Raw genomic sequence first — 17,255 nt, 5'->3', positions numbered from 1 at the left:
ACATCCCCAAAAACTATCTGTTCGAAATCTGTTCTTTTCAAATCTGCCCTTAAAACCGCCAAGAACACCTCAATCTATATATATACATGTATATATATTCTTAACAACCGAACATATTTTCTTTTTTATTCTAATCATTATTGTTACTGCTACATGCTTGCAGTTTGAATTTAGTGGATTGTTTGATTTGTTATGCTTACATGAATACATGTAGTGTGTGTGTGTGTGTGTATGTGCGTGAGTGTGTGTGTGTGTGTGTGTTCCCCAGATGCAATTCATGTCAGAAAAATGAAATCAGGAGAGAGATGTGTGTTGTATTTGTGCATGTTCATCAGTATCATTAAACAAAAATACTGCTCAAAAAGAAGCTATCTGTGTGTGTGTGTGTGTGTGAGAGAGAGAGAGAGAGAGTCAAAAGATCGTGTGTGTGTGTTAGGGGCGGCTGGTAAGGCCGCGCTGCACGGTTGTTAAGGCTGTCCAGAATCTCGTTTAAACACAGATTCCAGCTGACCATCTCAGATTTGGCCAGGCTTGGGATCGGACCATCCCTCCACTTGGACACGGGATAAGATTCAACAACCTGGGTGCTGTCCGTCTTGTCGGAGTAACAATGTTTTGATGAATGTTTGTTTTTTAAATCCAACAACCTACCTTTCTTGTTTTTTGATTCTGTTATTTTTTAATTGACACTAAGACCAATCTGCAAAATTATTTCAAGTCAATAAAAAAAATTCTGTCCGCACAGGAAACAATCAGGACTATTTTAATTTTTGTAAGTGTACATGTGGGGGGTTGTCTTATCCTATGTAAATGCCTGCGGGGTGTGATTCAGTGAGCCGAACCGTTTTCATGGTCTGTAAAGGAGAATAGGATAAGCAACACCCACAGAGATATAGACTCTATATCAAGACCACAGGCACATGCCACTGGTTTAGGTGTACGTAGGGGTGTGATTCTGTGAGCCGAACCGTTTTCACGGTCTGTAAGGAGAATAGAATAAGCAACACCCACAGAGATACAGACAGAGACTCTATATCGAGACCACAGGCACATGCCACTGGTTTAGGTGTACGTAGGGGTGTGGCCGGGGGGGAGTCGGGGAGGACGAGTTTCGTAGCCTTTCTATATACAAGCATGAGACCAAGGGTAGAGCGGATGGAGGCGAGAGAGCTGAAGGGATAGGGAATGTTTACAGTGCCGTGTGCCGGGCTGTGAGCAGTGCCCGCCAGTGTTTAGCTCAGGCACCGTCGCGGCAAACGCGCCTTAGTTCAATGCAGGAAAATGCAGCGCGCTATTTATCTGGTCAACTGTTCATGCATCTCTAAGGCAGACTGATACCAAGAGGTGTAAGTTACGCCCGCCTTCAGGCTCAGGCATTTTCAAACGCTCGACTCAAGACTATGTAGACAAGCTGTTTGTCAGGCTTGGCGAGTGTGACATGCCTGCGCAACACTATTAATAATTTAACAAATGCCATATGCCTGTGGTTGGTACGACTCAGTTTGAGCGTGACAGCAGTGTGCCGTGACCAGGGCACTTGCAACACAGAGGCTGTATCTTATTGCCTTCAAACAACATCAGTGTTTTAACTGACTCGATTCGCACTGTGTAGAGAACTGTGTGTTCGGTCTCCACTCTTCCATCTCTGCTATTTAAAAGTCAGTCACGTTCGGACGCCGTGGCTTCGTCAACAGCTCACTTTTCTCAGTGTACACACTGCTAAAGAACCGTGTAACACGCACACAAAACAATGGAGCAAACAGCTGAATGAACCGTGTAACACTTAACAATGGAGGCTCAGTGTAAAGGGTCTCTAGCGGACACAATAACTCTACAGGATATTTTAGACGCCAAGAAAAGGATCGCCCCTTATGTACGCAAAACGCCACTTCTACCTTTCCACGCCAGCTGGGACGGGGACGCGACAGAAACGAAAGAGGTAGGACCGTGACTGAGTACGCATGAACTGACAAACAACTGACTTCTTTTTGCAAACTAATGCAATACAATATGCGTACTCATGCTTTCTCTGTAATGGAAGGGCAATATCCCGAATAATCTCTACTGTAACACGAGGAATACCCCCAAGTGGCACATATATAGCCTATCCGATTTTTGAGTACTGGAACCGTTTCAGTGTGGATGTTCTGCGCGAGGTTAGAATCCGGTACCATTCTAGAATGGACCGGGTCCAGGTTGGAATTCCAACCCTGCGCAAGTACAGAGGTGCCATCCTAGAATGGTACGGGGCCGTAATGTTTGTATGTAAGACAGAGTTGTCTTCCCTTGAATTATCTCCACCTGCACCTTCCCTTTGATAAAATGGGGCTGATTTGTCTACCCCTGAAAAAAATCCTTTGGCGATCTTGCGATGTCATGTCATGTCAAGAAAGTTGACACTCCTGAGTACGCAATAAACAAAGGCAGACCATAGCAAGGGGGACTACCAGGGCGGTAATGTTTGCAGGGCAGTTGTTTTTGTGATGAGAGCCGGTTGCGGCCGCTTGCAATGTCAGCGCTGTCTCCCTCTCGGAAATGTCCGGTTTTTTGACAGACAGACAGACAGACGGTCAGACCGACTAACCGACAGACAGACCAACAGAAGGACAGAGTGAGTTATAGAGCTGTTGTCACAGGTTTAAAAAAAAGTTGACATTAACAAAAACAGAAATCAACAACAACTTTTGTCTGGTTTTATAATATTATGGGAAAACATTGAAAGCAATTCATAGTAGTAGTACTACCACAACAAATACTCTCAAAGGGGAATTCCATGCCTAAAAGTTTGACAGTTTTTATTTAATCTATCAGAATCCCTACCTTCCAAACTGTGATATGCCCACGTTTCAAACTCCTACAACCCTGCATTACTACTACACAAAAGAACAAAGTTCCAAGAATTATATCCTGGTGCACATTTATTTGTAGAGGAAGTACCAATCATTCAAGAGAGTTCACTTGATTTACAAATGGATTGGAGGTCTGTCATTTCCAAGCAACTGAATTGTAGCTTAAAATCAGTGAATACCCTTTATTTCTGACCAAGCATCATTGCAATGACAGTCAATTAATTTTTCTCTCCAAAATCACAACATTATACCATGTCATACTTTCAAATAACCTCTAATTGCCCTTGAAAAAAATACAGGCTCCTGACGTTCTCAGTGCCCAGTGATGGCAGAGATTGACGAATTGCAATTCAACCGTGTAGCAAGATGACACCACTTGAGCCAGAGGTCAACTAATGATTAGTAATGACATTCCAATTCACAGCATCTTGATTGACAAGCTTGATTTTCCGTAATAACTGTGGAAAGTCAGAATTTTCAAAAATTTTCCCTGAAAAGCATAAATACTCGAAGCTCAGCGTTCACAAATGAATCAAATGAAAGAATGAAATCGATGATTAGATGCCACAAGACCTTATGTCGAAATACAAACGCCAGTTATGGGATGATATGTCATTTTGGAGAAAACAGAGACGATTTTCTACAGAAACTAGCCTCGCATTTGCCGATTTTCGTGGGGCCCACCGCAGCCAATTGCTTTCGTTGTGGTCGGCGCTCATAACGAGGGGTTTGCTATGGCTGCGAGTCTTGTGGTCAAAGCAGCACCGTTCTTAAGAGGCGCATGCCTGATAGAACGTTAAAGCTAGTTAAAAAAAAATAAAAAATAAAAAAATAAAAAAATCCTTTCCCTCGCTCAAACTATATAGTCATATTATATATCGATACAAAGCTAAAGACTTTATCTTCACAATTCAGAAGACCAACTTCATGTATATGAATAAGATTAAAAGTTACAAGCGAGATCGGCAAAACACTGTCAGTCCGGAAATTTCCGTTCGTAGCGATCAGTGCTGAGTGTCTCTCAAAATCGTAATCACTTTCAGAACATCACAATCCCAATTCACGATGTCTTTGAGTAAAGTGTAAAAAACCCGAAAAAAAAACCCAACCAAACACACAAAAAACAAAAACAAACAGAAAATCCACATTTGTGGCTTTGGCTGTGTGATAGTCTAACTGAAATGACTATTCCAACTTGGACCCAAATTCCAACCTTGCGCACGGCCGATTCTAGAATGGACCAGCAACAAGGGTACCATTCTAGAATGGCACCCCTGTACTTGCGCAGGGTTAGAATTCCAACTTGGACCCGGTCCATTCTAGAATGGAACTGGATTCTAACTTCGCGCAGAACATAGATATTCAACTGGGAAGGGTAATTCCGAGTTGACACAGGTACTGAACATACACAACAGTGTATATTTGTCGTATTTTAAATCTTCCTGAAAATCTACACATCGTCTAGTCCCTGTGGTTCTAACCAAGCATCTGTGGATGCAAGTGGATTGCTGGGATTTGTTTTTCCGAGTGTTTTTTTATCTTTCTTTTTATAAAAGAAGATTAGTCTCAAATCTTGCGCCAGGCAAGTCAGATTGAATCAATGTCAGTGATCGAGAGTTGGGTTTCATGCTTGCTCCTCAGTTAGTCTTTTGTCACTAAAGGTTGTTATCAACTTGTCATCAAAAATAACTTGGTTCATAAAGACTGACACACATTCAAAGCACTTGGCCGAACGTAATATTCAAGTTTCAGTTTTCGTGTGGATTCCGTAGCAAATGTCAAATGACATGGTCAGTTTGTGTGATAATATGTGAAACTTGTATTATCATGTCAGCAACCTCTGGTTTCTTCTCTGCAGATCTTTCTAAAACTGGAAAACCTGCATCCTATCGGTTGCTTCAAACTCCGAGGCGCTTGCAACGCCATCCGCCTTTTATCCCCCGAACAACTCCACAAGGGAATCTACACAGCAAGCGCAGGGAACTTCGCCCAAGCCCTCTCTTGGAGCGCTCGCATGTATGATGTACGCTGTGACGTCATCGTTCCCGATCACGCCCCTCAAGCAAAGCTCAGGCCCACATTGGAGCTGGGAGGTCACGTGACCAAGGTCCCGTTCGACACGTGGTGGCGCGTCATCACGGAGCACAAGTATGAGGGCATGGCGGGAACTTTCATCCACCCCGTGTCAGACCCAGCCGTTATTGCAGGTTACGTTACGTTCGTTCTTTGGTAACTGCGTCGAATATTGATGTGAATTGATTAACCATTTAAAAGAAAAACCTCTTAAAAAAAATAAGATCAATAAAAGGTCTTATTCACTCAACACTTTTTTTTTCTTCGTTTTTGACAAGCGATTCACAGAGCGCGGCGCGCTGTGCAGCGCGGCGATTCACACTGAGAGCGCGCATGCGTTCAAATCAACCAGAAAAACAAGAAAAATCGCGTATTTGTGTGCCCGATGTAATCCTTCGAACCTTTACATTCTTTCTTTGGACACTCAAAAGCAACTTCAGGGCTGCAAGACTACAAAATTGCACTTTCTGAAGACTGAATATACGCGTTCTAATCAACCGTTCTAAAAAACACGAAAAAAACGATCTGCCTGCGCATGCGCGAATTCCAAACTGGCTGCTGAAGTGATAACTGGTGTTACACCGATTAACAGCGGTCACGGTTCTGCCGGCGGCACTGTAGGCTACTCGGATATTTGTTTAAAAAAGTCATCCCAGTTTAAAAACTCAGCTGCTTTCAGAAGCCATTGCAATGACATGTAGTGATATGACTGCCAAGTATTCTTTCTTTCTTTCTTTATTTGGTGTTTAACGTCGTTTTCAACCGTTCAAGGTTATATCGCGACGGGGAAACGGGGGGGATGGGATAGAGCCACTTGTTAATTGTTTCTTGTTCACAAAAGCACTAATCAAAAAATTGCTCCATGGGCTTGCAACGTAGTACAATATATGACCTTACTGGCAGAATGCAAGTTTCCAGTACAAAGGACTAAACATTTCTTACATACTGCTTGACTAAAATCTTTACAAACATTGACTATATTCTATACAAGAAACACTTAACAAGGGTAAAAGGAGAAACAGAACCGTTAGTCGCCTCTTACGATATGCTGGGGAGCATCGGGTAAATTCTTCCCTCTAACCCGCGGGGGGATGCCAAGTATTCAAGGCCGGAACTTAGGCACGTTTTACATCAGCGCGGCGATATATGGTGAACTCAGTTGAAAGAGTGAGAGTGAGAGAGAGATAACGGAGCTCTGTTTTTCGTTTTATTGAGTTTTATTTCTCAAATAGATCAGATAGATGTAGCTGTTGTAAACTTTGCGATTGTGAAGAAAATGTAACAGCAGAATACATCGCGCGTCGTGAATCGCAGCGCTCCTCGTAGCGCCGCGCGTTGTAAATCGCAACGCTACACAACGCGCCGCGCGCTGTGAATCCATTTCGTTTTTTAAACACCCGTGCAAAAACACGACTAGTGTACCAATTCATAGACCAAATAGCCTGGACCGCCAACTCTTCACGTGACCCTTCGAGGTTACGACTCTCGACTTTCAGGGGCGCGTGACGTCCGGTTTGAAAGGCCAGCGATTCGAACACAGTGAAAAGAAAGCACGCTCCACGTATTTGTGACAATAGGAGGTGACAATGAACTGGATTTTCCAAAACTCCAAACTAAACTTAACAAAACTCATCGAAAAACATGTTCCATATGCACTTTTGCTGAGTTTATTTTAGCATTTTCAGAACTTACCTCGGCAACTTCGTCCATGTTTACAATCGACACCGGATATGACATCCCCCTGATTTCTGAAAGGCCATGTAAGCGTAGGTTCCTAAATGCAAGAGGCGCTACATACCTCGTAATAGAGAGAAAGAGCGGAGAGAGAGCTAGTTGGCGGTCCAGGATAATGGTCTATGACCAATTCAAGCTAGCCAGGCAGGAGGTTCACATTTAGCGTTTGAACTGGGTATTGTGGGTGTCTTTGAGGACAAATGTACATTTGCCCCGGTAAGAAGGACGGGTGTGTGTGCGGGGGGGACCTAGAACCCAGAACCTAGCCCTGCCATCACGGTTTGATTTAACTTGTCAGGCAGTCACTTTTATAATAATGATATAATGATAATGACAGCTTATATAGCGCGAACTACAGTAATCTGTGCTCGCCGCGTTTGGTACATTTTAATTATAATAATAATAATAATAATAATAATAAAAGAGCATTTATATAGCGCAACATCATAAATTTACAATTATGCTCCGCTTTGCGCTTGACACATTTAAAATTAAAGCACAGTTCTACAAGCATTTACATCTACATTCATTGTCAACAACGCTTAATTAAAAGCATACACCATCAAACATACATTACAAAAAATTCTTCCACTAACTAAGTAATAAAAACATGAATAAAACAGGTAGTGAAAACAAGGAAATACCAGCTGAATACCCTTAATCAAACAGAACATGTTATCAACAATTCTGAAAACAGCCCTTGATGTTTATATACATTATCACATTATCACTAAAACAACAAATACACTACATGTAGCCTACTGATGGACTGAGAAAAACAAAATCAGGGGTTGTATTTCTTGAAGAGGTGTGTTTTAAGTGCTCGTTTGAATGCTTGGGGTGACTGAGAGTGGCTCCCCCCGCGGGTTAGGGGGAAGAATTTACCCGATGCTCCCCAGCATGTCGTAAGAGGCGACTAACGGATTCTGTTTCTCCTTTTACCCTTGTTAAGTGTTTCTTGTACAGAATATAGTCAATGTTTGTAAAGATTTTAGTCAAGCAGTATGTAAGAAATGTTAAGTCCTTTGTACTGGAAACTTGCATTCTCCCAGTAAGGTAATATATTGTACTACGTTGCAAGCCCCTGGAGCAATTTTTTGATTAGTGCTTTTGTGAACAAGAAGCAATTAACAAGTGGCTCTATCCCATCACCCCCCCTTTCCCCGTCGCGATATAACCTTGAACGGTTGAAAACGACGTTAAACACCAAATAAAGAAAGAAAGAAAGAAAGACTGAGAGGGGCGGATTTGAAAGGGGAGAGAATTCCATTTTGTGGGTGCGCAGAAAGTAAAAGTGCGTTGTCCGTATGTTTTGGTTTTGGTGTGTGGAATGGTAAGGATGCGACAGTCAGAAGAGGCACGGAGTTGTCTTGCTGGAGAATAGACGGTGAGGAGTTCAGAGAAGTAAGCAGGAGACGAGCCAGAAAAGAAGTTAAAGCAGATGAATAATTAAACTATGAATAAGAACATACTATTTAACATTTACATCAAATGCATTCTAAAATAATATAATAATGCGGATATTTATATGGCGCAAATCCTGATACAGATCTAAACGCCTCACAAAAACATACATAAATACATAATCTGTACACAATTCAAAATCAAATAATAATTAACATTGAAAGAAATTAATGCAATTTACAAAATTCTAGCAAAATAACATATGTGGTGTCTCTTTGACGTCTGTTGAACTGTTCACCCAGGGAACGGAACGGCAGGCCTTGAGATACTGGACGACCTACCTGACGTGGACACGGTGATCGTTCCATATGGAGGTGGGGGCCTCTCCTGCGGCATAGCACTAGCCATCAAGCTACAGAAACCCAAGGTCAAGGTCTTTGCCTGTGAGGTGGAAACGGCCGCTCCTGTCAAGGCTTCCTTTGATGCCGGTAAAATGGGTGACACAAATGCGTACTAAGACTTAATCGCTTTTTGTTGTTGTTAATAGAATATTTGCCGATAATTACGGTAAATGTAATTATATCGTAGAATGTTATGTGACCTACTGACCAACATCATAGAAGTGGTTCAATTGACATATTGTTTCCAACTACAGTGGAACCCCCGTGGGGGAGGGGGGGGGGGGGGGGGGGGGTGTGCTGTTGTTAACTTTTTTTCTGTGCAGGTAAGCCAGTGAAGTTTGACTTCAAGGCGAGCTTTGTGGACGGTATCGGGGGGAAGAGTGAGCTGTTGTTAACTATTTCTCTGTGCAGGGAAACCAGTAAAGTTTGACTACAAGGCGAGCTTTTGACGGTATCGGGAGGAAGAGTGAGCTGTTGTTAACTATTTCTCTGTGCAGGTAAGCCAGTGAAGTTTGACTACAAGGCGAGCTTTTGACGATATCGAGGATAAGAGTGAGCTGTTGTTAACTTTTTTTTCTGTGCAGATAAGCCAGTGAAGTTTGACTTCAAGGCGAGCTTTTGACGGTATCGAGGGTAAGAGTGAGCTGTTGTTAACTATTTCTCTGTGCAGGGAAACCAGTGGAGTTTGACTACAAGGCGAGCTTTGTGGACGGTATCGGGGGGAAGAGTGTGCTGGACGAGATGTGGCCCTTGGTTCACACAATGCTGGATGGTTCCATTGTCGTAACGCTAAAACAGGTAGGACTTCTGATTGAAGGGGTAAACGGTTCGTTCTGATATCAGAGCTGAGGTGAACGAAGCGAAAGTGGGTGTCACCCAGTAGGGTGTTACGCAGCCGCGGGGTCGGATTGATGGATATCGAGATTTGTTGTGATTTCAACCAATCAGACCCCGCGGCTTGTTCCCAACCAGTTGGGTGGCACCAAGTTTCGTTTCGTGCACCCAAGCCCTGAGCTCCGTCGAGGAAGTTGTTGCCACTTAATAGGCGATTTTTGGAAATAGCTCTGTCGGGTTTCAAGTATGGGTTTGAAAGATTGTGAATGTGTGTGTGTATGTGCGTGGGAGAGGGGCCTTCCGGAATCCACCCAGTGTGTGTGTGTGTCCTTGTCCACCCATATGAACTCGTCAAGTTCTGCGCAATACCGTATAACTAGAGATGGCTTTAGTGCTTGCTTTAGTATTATTCAATATCTCGTGCAACACGACGGTCAGATTGACCTGACCGTAGTTCACTGGAGGGGTAAAGACCACAGCACAGGCTCTTTCTGGTGGCAAAGTTGTTGATGGCCGCAGGAGCGGTCATTAGTATTGGCCGAATGCATTCGGAGAGGTGACATGTCTCGTTTTGTTACCGTTCTCACGAGATCAGTAACAGGTTCTCTCTCTCTCTCTCTCTCTCTCTCTCTCTCTCTCTCTCTCTCTCTCTCTCTCTCTCTCTCTCTCTCTCTCTCTCTCTCTCTCTCTCTCTCTTTTTTCTGAAACAATCCAGTCTTGTATTTGATTATTATAAGAAACTTAAGATTCTCCCATTAAAAGAAAGATTTAAATTAAATGAAGGCGTGCTCCTTCACAAAATACTTTCCGGCCGTGCACCACGAACTTTCGTCGCAAACTTTAAAGTCAAACCAAACCGAAAGTTTAACGTCCCAATTCCAAGGATAGATCTCTTCAAATCAAGCTTAGCCTATTCTGGTAGCGTCCTGTGGAATTCTCTCCCGGAATTTGTGAGAGTCCCAATGAGTCTCAATACTTTCAAAAAACACCTTTCATTGTATTTAATGTTAAATTACGAAAAATCACAGTGATGGAAGACTTCGTTTAGTTATATTTTCATTTGTCCAAAGCATCAGTGTTCATTATATCCACACAAAAACACTCAAAGCTTTTATAACACATTTACTCATGCATGTGTATTTAGCATTGTTTTCACTACGTTACATATACGACGCTTTATATTTGTGTATAATATGTAATGTGTAAATATTCATATGTTGTTGTTTTTTCTATTTTTTTTCTACGTTAATATCCGTGTAAAATTAATATGTGATTAGATTATTCCCCTCTCTGGGCGAGGGCTGGTTGAAAAAAAGCTCGTTGTATTGCTTATGCCACAACCCTCGAAAAATAAAATTTGATTTGATTTGATTTGATTTGATCTCTCAGTATGTATGTCTTTGTCTGTGTCTCCCTCTGAGTCTCTCCGCTTGTCTTTCTATGTGTCTGTCTCTGTCTATGTGTGTGTGTGTGTGTGTGTGTGTGTCTCTCTCTCTCTCTCTTTCTCTCTCTCTCTCTCTCTCTCTCTCTCTCTCTCTCTCTCTCTCTCTCTCTCTCATCCGACTCCTGGCACACAGGTCAAAGCAGAGGTTAACTTGAGTGCACGTGTACCTAGCAGGAGGGGGGTGATTCGGGTCAGAAGTGGGGTAAAGCACTTTGCCACGTCTTCAGTCTTTGGGTTATAGCTTTCGTTGGAGAAGATGCCAACATGAAATTGCACTATGCTCTACTATTTATTGTCCTTGTCTCAGTATCGGACACGAAGAAGGGAAGCTACAATCGCCCCAGGCCATATAATTATACTCTTTGTTTCCTGAGCCTGGACCATTGAGACGGTTACCTCATAGATCTGTTCATTCTTCAGTTTGTCGGTGTCAAAAGTTATACCCCCATTCCACACAATCGTTCTTTGTCCCGTTCCCGTACCAATCAAGGAATGCTGCCACAACAATGGAACGCTGCGCAAACGGCCGTTTTTTGGCATCTTTCAGCAGCGTCTGACTATAGTGGCAGCCGTCCTTGGTCGGTAAGGGAACGGGACCTAGAACGGATGTGTGGAATGCGGGTATGACAACTCAGTGTGTGAGCGCTACCGTTGCGTTACCGTTGTTTTAAGTTCCTTTAACGATCCAAGCGTTCCGTTACCGATGGGTTGAGGTTCCATTACCGTTCATTCTGATCGGGAGGGGAACGGCTAAAAATTTGAACATGCAGGCCAAACTCAGCCGTCCCTACCGACCCTACCGTTCAAAGCAGTTCCGTTTAACGATCAGTTACGTTCATTGCGGTTCTGTCCCGATCCCTCCCGTGCCCGCACCCGGGCACCGTTCCTTGGTCGGTTCATAAAACGGTTGTGTGGAAAGGGGGTATAAGACTCGACCACTTGGCTTATGGTGAAGACAGCTGGAAGATCTCTGGATATAATTGAAGAGGAGTAGTCTTCCTTTTAGAAAATGTGTACTCTGCCTTGCAGATTACAAATTTGTGCTGTGGGGGCTGGGTAAAGGGAGTGGTGGGTAAGGGGTTGGGGGTTGGGTAAGCGAGGGGTAAGAGAGACGAAAGAGAAAACTGGACAGGGAAAAGTCACTGCCTGAAGTATTCAATAAAGCCACACACACACACACAAAATTACCACATATGCAGGTTTTCAATTCATATTTTTGCAAAGTATCTGCACAAGCATGTGTGCCTCTGTGAGTATGTTCGTGGCTGCTTTCATGAGGTGCCTGTATCCTCAGGAATTTGAGGATTTTTTTATCTCTCTTTTTCTGACACCGTTGATTTAACGTCCGTTTTACAGGACAGTTTTTTTCCTTCAGTTTCAGTTATAAGTTGTAGTAGTTTGACCTTATTGTTTTAGGACAAGTAGAGCTCGTTCACCAGTAGCAAAGACTCACTCAGTCCGTCAGTGTGCCTGAGTGTGTGTGTGATGGGGGGGGGGGGGGGGGCTCTCCCGTGACCGGCCACCCGTGCAATGTACGGACAGGTTTGCACTGGCCCCAGGGTGTCCGTTCATGACAGGGACTGCTGTAACAGCAAAACTAGTGTGAAACATAACTGATGATAAGTAATCAATTTATGCACTTGACTATATTCACAACAGGGACCTATCACTCTTCTTTGCATGTTTTTATGCCTGCGGATTTTCAAATACTCTGCAACACATGTAACCCAAATTCAACATGTGCCCGTACAATACCGCTTCTTTTTTTGAAAACATTGCTTCGGCCATGTTGATTTTAATCAACCAATTTTCTTGTGTACACCTCAAACTGGCTTCGCACGCGCTCACTGCCAAAGTTAATTCACTGACATTGTTTTTACTGCTGAGTTAAAGCACATTATGAAACTCAATGTCAACGAGGTTTTATGGGGTAAATTGTAAAAATGTTTGCTCATTAAAGTTGTCATTAAAATGGATTTTTCGCAAACAGATTTAAAATTGATTGCATCGTATTCTTCATCAAATTTTGAATCTAAAAATATATACATATGTCATGTTTACTCTTAAAATGTGATCACAATTAACGAAAATAGGTTAATTAGTACTTCGATTATTATCTAAGAAATCGATCCAAAAATGATTTCATCTTATTCCTTATCATTTTCTGATTCCAAAAACATATAAATATAATATGTTGTATTCCAAACAAGCTCAGAAAGTTAAAAAGAATACAGAAAAGCGCGCTTCCCTGCTTACCGTAGTACGCTATTCTTGCATGTCAGTTTTACTTCGTGTTGCACGGGGAAATTGAGCGACTTCCTTGCCGCGTGGATTGACGAAGCTGTTTTGTCTTGGTGAAAAAAATGCAGTGCGTTCAGTTTTTGGCTCACGTAAGTGTAGCCTATGCGATGCTAACTTTTGTCTGTCTGTGCGTGCGTGCGTGCGTGTGTGTGTGTGTGATAGAAACTTTAACATTTCCGAGTCTATGGATAAAGCTCGCATAAGAAGATTACGTCTCGGTCAAAAGTGTTTGACGTGTGTGATAGAAACTTTAACATTTGAAGACCTCACATTATGACGTAAGAGTGTTAGACGTCACGCGAAGGAATTACTGAAAGTCTCGGTCATTGTTATTGTGAGCGGGCCGAGACTAGTTGGCAGATCTAGTGTCTCGCTTTCTTGCACAGTTTCACCTATGCTTACTCTGTGTGTGTGTGTGTGTGTGTGTGTGTGTGTGTGTGTGTGTGTGTGTGTGTGTGTGTATGTGTGACGGAGTGATTGAGTTTGTGTTACTGTTTGTCGATTTCTTACGTGAGCCTTGAAGGCTTCGCCTCTTGTTTTCTGTGGGTTCGACAGATTGACTAAATGTTGTAATTTCGCCTTACGTGACTTGTTATAGGCCTATGCTTGACATCACAGTTGGATTGAGCATGTCAGTCACTTTTCTGTGGTGTCTCTTTGACGCCTCGATCTAATATCATGATTCCTCCTTTCTCGACATTGTGACTGATAAATGTGGATATCACACCCACATCTAACGATAACTAATAATACACACACACGCACGGAAATAACTTACAAACAAGTTATAATATGCTTTTACATACACTTTCCTTTTTTCACAATTTAGTCGTCAGTTTGTGATTTCAATGCGACTCGCTGTATCTGCAATAGCACGTTATCGTGTACCTCTGAATGTAAAATGCAACAAACGACTGCGAGTCATATGTTACACAGTAGCACTCTCAACAAGAGGCGAAGCCTTCAAGGCTCACGTAAGAAATCGACAAACAGTAACACAAACTCAATCACTCCGTCACACATACACACACACACACACACACACACACACACACACACACACACACAGAGTAAGCATAGGTGAAAGTGAAACTGTGCAAGAAAGCGAGACACTAGATCTGCCAACTAGTCTCGGCCCGCTCACAATAACAATGACCGAGACTTTCAGTAATTCTTTCGCGTGACGTCTAACCCTCTTACGTCATAATGTGACGTCTTCAAATGTTAAAGTTTCTAGTCACACACGTCAAACACTTTTGACCGAGACGTAATCTTCTTATGCGAGCTTTATCCATAGACTCGGAAATGTTAAAGTTTCTAGTATCACACACACACACACGCACGCACGCACGCACAGACAGACAAAAGTTAGCATCGCATAGGCTACACTTACGTGAGCCAAAAACCAAAATGTCTTACTATTCCAGGTGGCGGAGGCCTTAAAACTGATGGTAGAGAGGAGCCATGTGGTGGCAGAGGGGGCAGGAGCCGCGGCACTGGCGGCAGCAGCCATGACGGGGGAGGCTGGAGGGGGGAAGGTGGTGTGTGTCATTTCAGGAGGAAACATCGACACCAACAAACTCGTGCAGGTGTTACAAGGTGACATCCCTGAATCTGGGTCACACTGACCTGGGCCACAAGAACACCTGTTGATTGACCACAGCCTGGTCAGGCCCAAGAACGCGTGACTGAGAGACTCACAACCATTGCTGTGCAGGGTGATACGACAACGACTAAGTTAACCTATTCTTCGGGCCAAGTTACAAGTACAATTTGGAATGTCAAAAGCGAAACAGTTTTCGGGAAGACATCACAATGCAAATAATGGCATCATGTAAACTCAGTTGAAGTTCCGGTGTAACTGACGCGTTCAGCTTTCTCTCGGCATTCAGCTTACTCACTCGATATATACTCGAGACTGAGATGTTGTTTTTTGGTCAAATTAAATAAGTACACTTATTTAAGGAAGAAAAGCATGTCAGTTTCTTGCAAGTGAAGGAAATTGGTGGTGAAATGCAATAGATTTCACCCCAAAATTCGATTTCTTCAAAACGTGCTCCGAGTGGTTACGTCCCTTGAATGAGAAGTGAAGGCATTTTAGGATGAAGCAATATCAAGTTATAAGTTTAAATTAAAAAAGAATTGACCTCATGAATGTAACTTACCTAAGCAGGCCTGAAAGTGATGAGTATTTTACTCGCCATGGTGAGTACAAATCTGTAAATGGTGAGTAGAATTGTTAATCAACTCGCCAAAGGCGAGTAAAGTTGCTGAAAAACTGAATAAAAATGGTTGGTTTGGCAAGTAAAATTTGCTCTCTGGCAAGTAAAATTATGAGAAGTACTAGCCAAAGGCGAGTGCCCCATTTTGTGGACATTCAGCGCTGCTAAGGTCGATCATCAGTGTGACAGGGAGACTACCGTCGCCCTTCACAGCAGACTCTGCAGAGTTGTTCGCCTTAGAAGTTGCGAGCTATGTATAGCTCGCAAGGCAACACCTGTGGATTGTAGAGTTCTGTTTGTGATGGGCTCTGGCGGCTTTTGTCTCACTAGATGCACCTGTCAATCCGACCTCAGCATTGCTCATTTGACTTTAAATACCCCAAATGAAAAATTAAGCTATCTTTTAAGTTTTAATAAAGACCTTGGGTGGCAAGGTTCCAAACTTATCGCAGGACTTGTGCACACGCACCCACTTGGTCCCTGGATATGAAGAGACATTGCTGCGGCTGACGCCATTGCTTCTCATTTTGCTACTTTATATTTTTATCAGAACCTTTAAGAATACCATTTTATATCCAAGTATCTCTTATTACCATTTTTAATTAGATGAGCGAGAGTGTGCGGGGGGTGGGAGGGTGGTTAACCGCACTGTACATAAAGGGAATGTTTGTGTGCACGCCTGTGTGTGTTTTTAATCTAAGACAAATGTCACCAATGTTTTTACAGAGTGACGTTAAATAAACGATTTTATCATCATCTCACTAGATAAATCTGTTGTCTCACCCAGTCAGCAGGTGAAATATCTGGGCGTACTTTTCACCTCAAATGGACTATGGACTGCTCATTTAAAGTATCTTTTAAGCAAAGCATAAGACCATCAACCTTCTTAAAATACTGGCTGCCCAACCATGGGCAAAGTGCCCAGTTATTCTGACAAACATCACCAGAGCTCTTATAAGATCAAGACTATCAACGGGAGGCCTACTTCTCGTCGGCTCGAAAATTGCTTGATAAGCTACAGTCAGCGGAATGTCGTGCCCTTCGGCTTGCCCTCGGACACCCAAGGCATTCAAAGCAGGCCATCTGGATACCATCAAGGCAGGATTCCTCCCTCTTGACATGTGGCGACGTAAATGTTGCGCGGATTACAATGTTCGAGCCAACACAGTGCAAAACTCAACTAAAGAGGAGCTACAACCACATTACAACCATGTCCAAAACAAAAAGGCCCACTTTGGCACTACTTTCACCTCGTGACTGGCTCAATTCAATGCTTCACTCTTTAGCGAAATCAGTGTCGACCCCAATGATGTGGCCCAAAACCCCATATCTCGTGATCCCTCATGGACAATGAAAGAAATGAATTTTGACACGGAATATTGTACAGCTACAAAGGATGATCAGTTATTACTCAGGATACAAGCACTTGAGCACATTGAACAAAGGCCATGTTCATGTTTATACAGACGGGTCAGTTCTGGATGACAAGAAGGCTGGCGCAGCTTTTGTAATCCCCAGCTGACTGGGAAATTTAAACTGTGCAACAGAAACTCGATCTTCTCAGTTGAGCTCCTTGCCATCTGCATGTCGCTTGTTCATCTCAATCTCAAGAACACTCCTCAAAAGATAGCTATCTTCTCTGACTCCAAAGCAGCCATCGAAGCATTAAGAACTAACAAAAGATCAACAAGTCGCGTGAGGCGAAATAACTACATTTAGTCAAGCTGTGGAACTCACAGAATGAAACTGAACGCACTGCATTTTTTCACAATGACCGTAGTCCGCCGCTTGTGCAAAACGGAGTGAAACTGACGAGCCTGTTCAGCGCGGTAGTGGTTTCGCTGTGCTGCATAGCACGCTTTTCTGTACCTCTCTTCGTTTTAACTTTCTGAGCGTGTTTTTAATCCAAACATATCATATCTATATGTTTTTGGAATCAGGAACCGACAAGGAATAAGATGAAATTGTTTTTAAATCAATTTCGGAAATTTGA

At 42.9% G+C, this 17,255-nt stretch overlaps 1 protein-coding gene across 2 annotated transcripts; it reads left to right on the top strand.

The window, feature by feature from the left end:
* Window positions 1-1,125: 1,125 nt before the first annotated feature.
* Window positions 1,126-17,250, top strand: LOC138957962 (L-threonine ammonia-lyase-like). Of its 2 annotated transcripts, XM_070328986.1 has the most exons (6): window positions 1,126-1,939; window positions 4,708-5,056; window positions 8,363-8,548; window positions 8,873-8,898; window positions 9,158-9,259; window positions 14,468-17,250. In XM_070328986.1, the coding sequence occupies exons 1-6, from the start codon at window positions 1,790-1,792 to the stop codon at window positions 14,666-14,668; spliced, it is 1,014 nt and encodes a 337-aa protein (XP_070185087.1). In that variant the 5' UTR covers window positions 1,126-1,789; the 3' UTR covers window positions 14,669-17,250. The 2 variants fall into 2 exon arrangements, with proteins under 2 accessions (XP_070185087.1, XP_070185080.1); XM_070328979.1 differs by lacking the exon at window positions 8,873-8,898 and having other exon boundaries at window positions 9,132-9,259.
* Window positions 17,251-17,255: the final 5 nt, after the last annotated feature.

The sequence above is a fragment of the Littorina saxatilis genome, linkage group LG2 (genome assembly GCF_037325665.1).
Source record: "Littorina saxatilis isolate snail1 linkage group LG2, US_GU_Lsax_2.0, whole genome shotgun sequence".
Taxonomy (NCBI): domain Eukaryota; kingdom Metazoa; phylum Mollusca; class Gastropoda; order Littorinimorpha; family Littorinidae; genus Littorina; species Littorina saxatilis.
The sequence above is the reverse complement of the archived record's forward strand: the minus strand, read 5'-3'. Positions and strand labels throughout refer to the sequence as shown.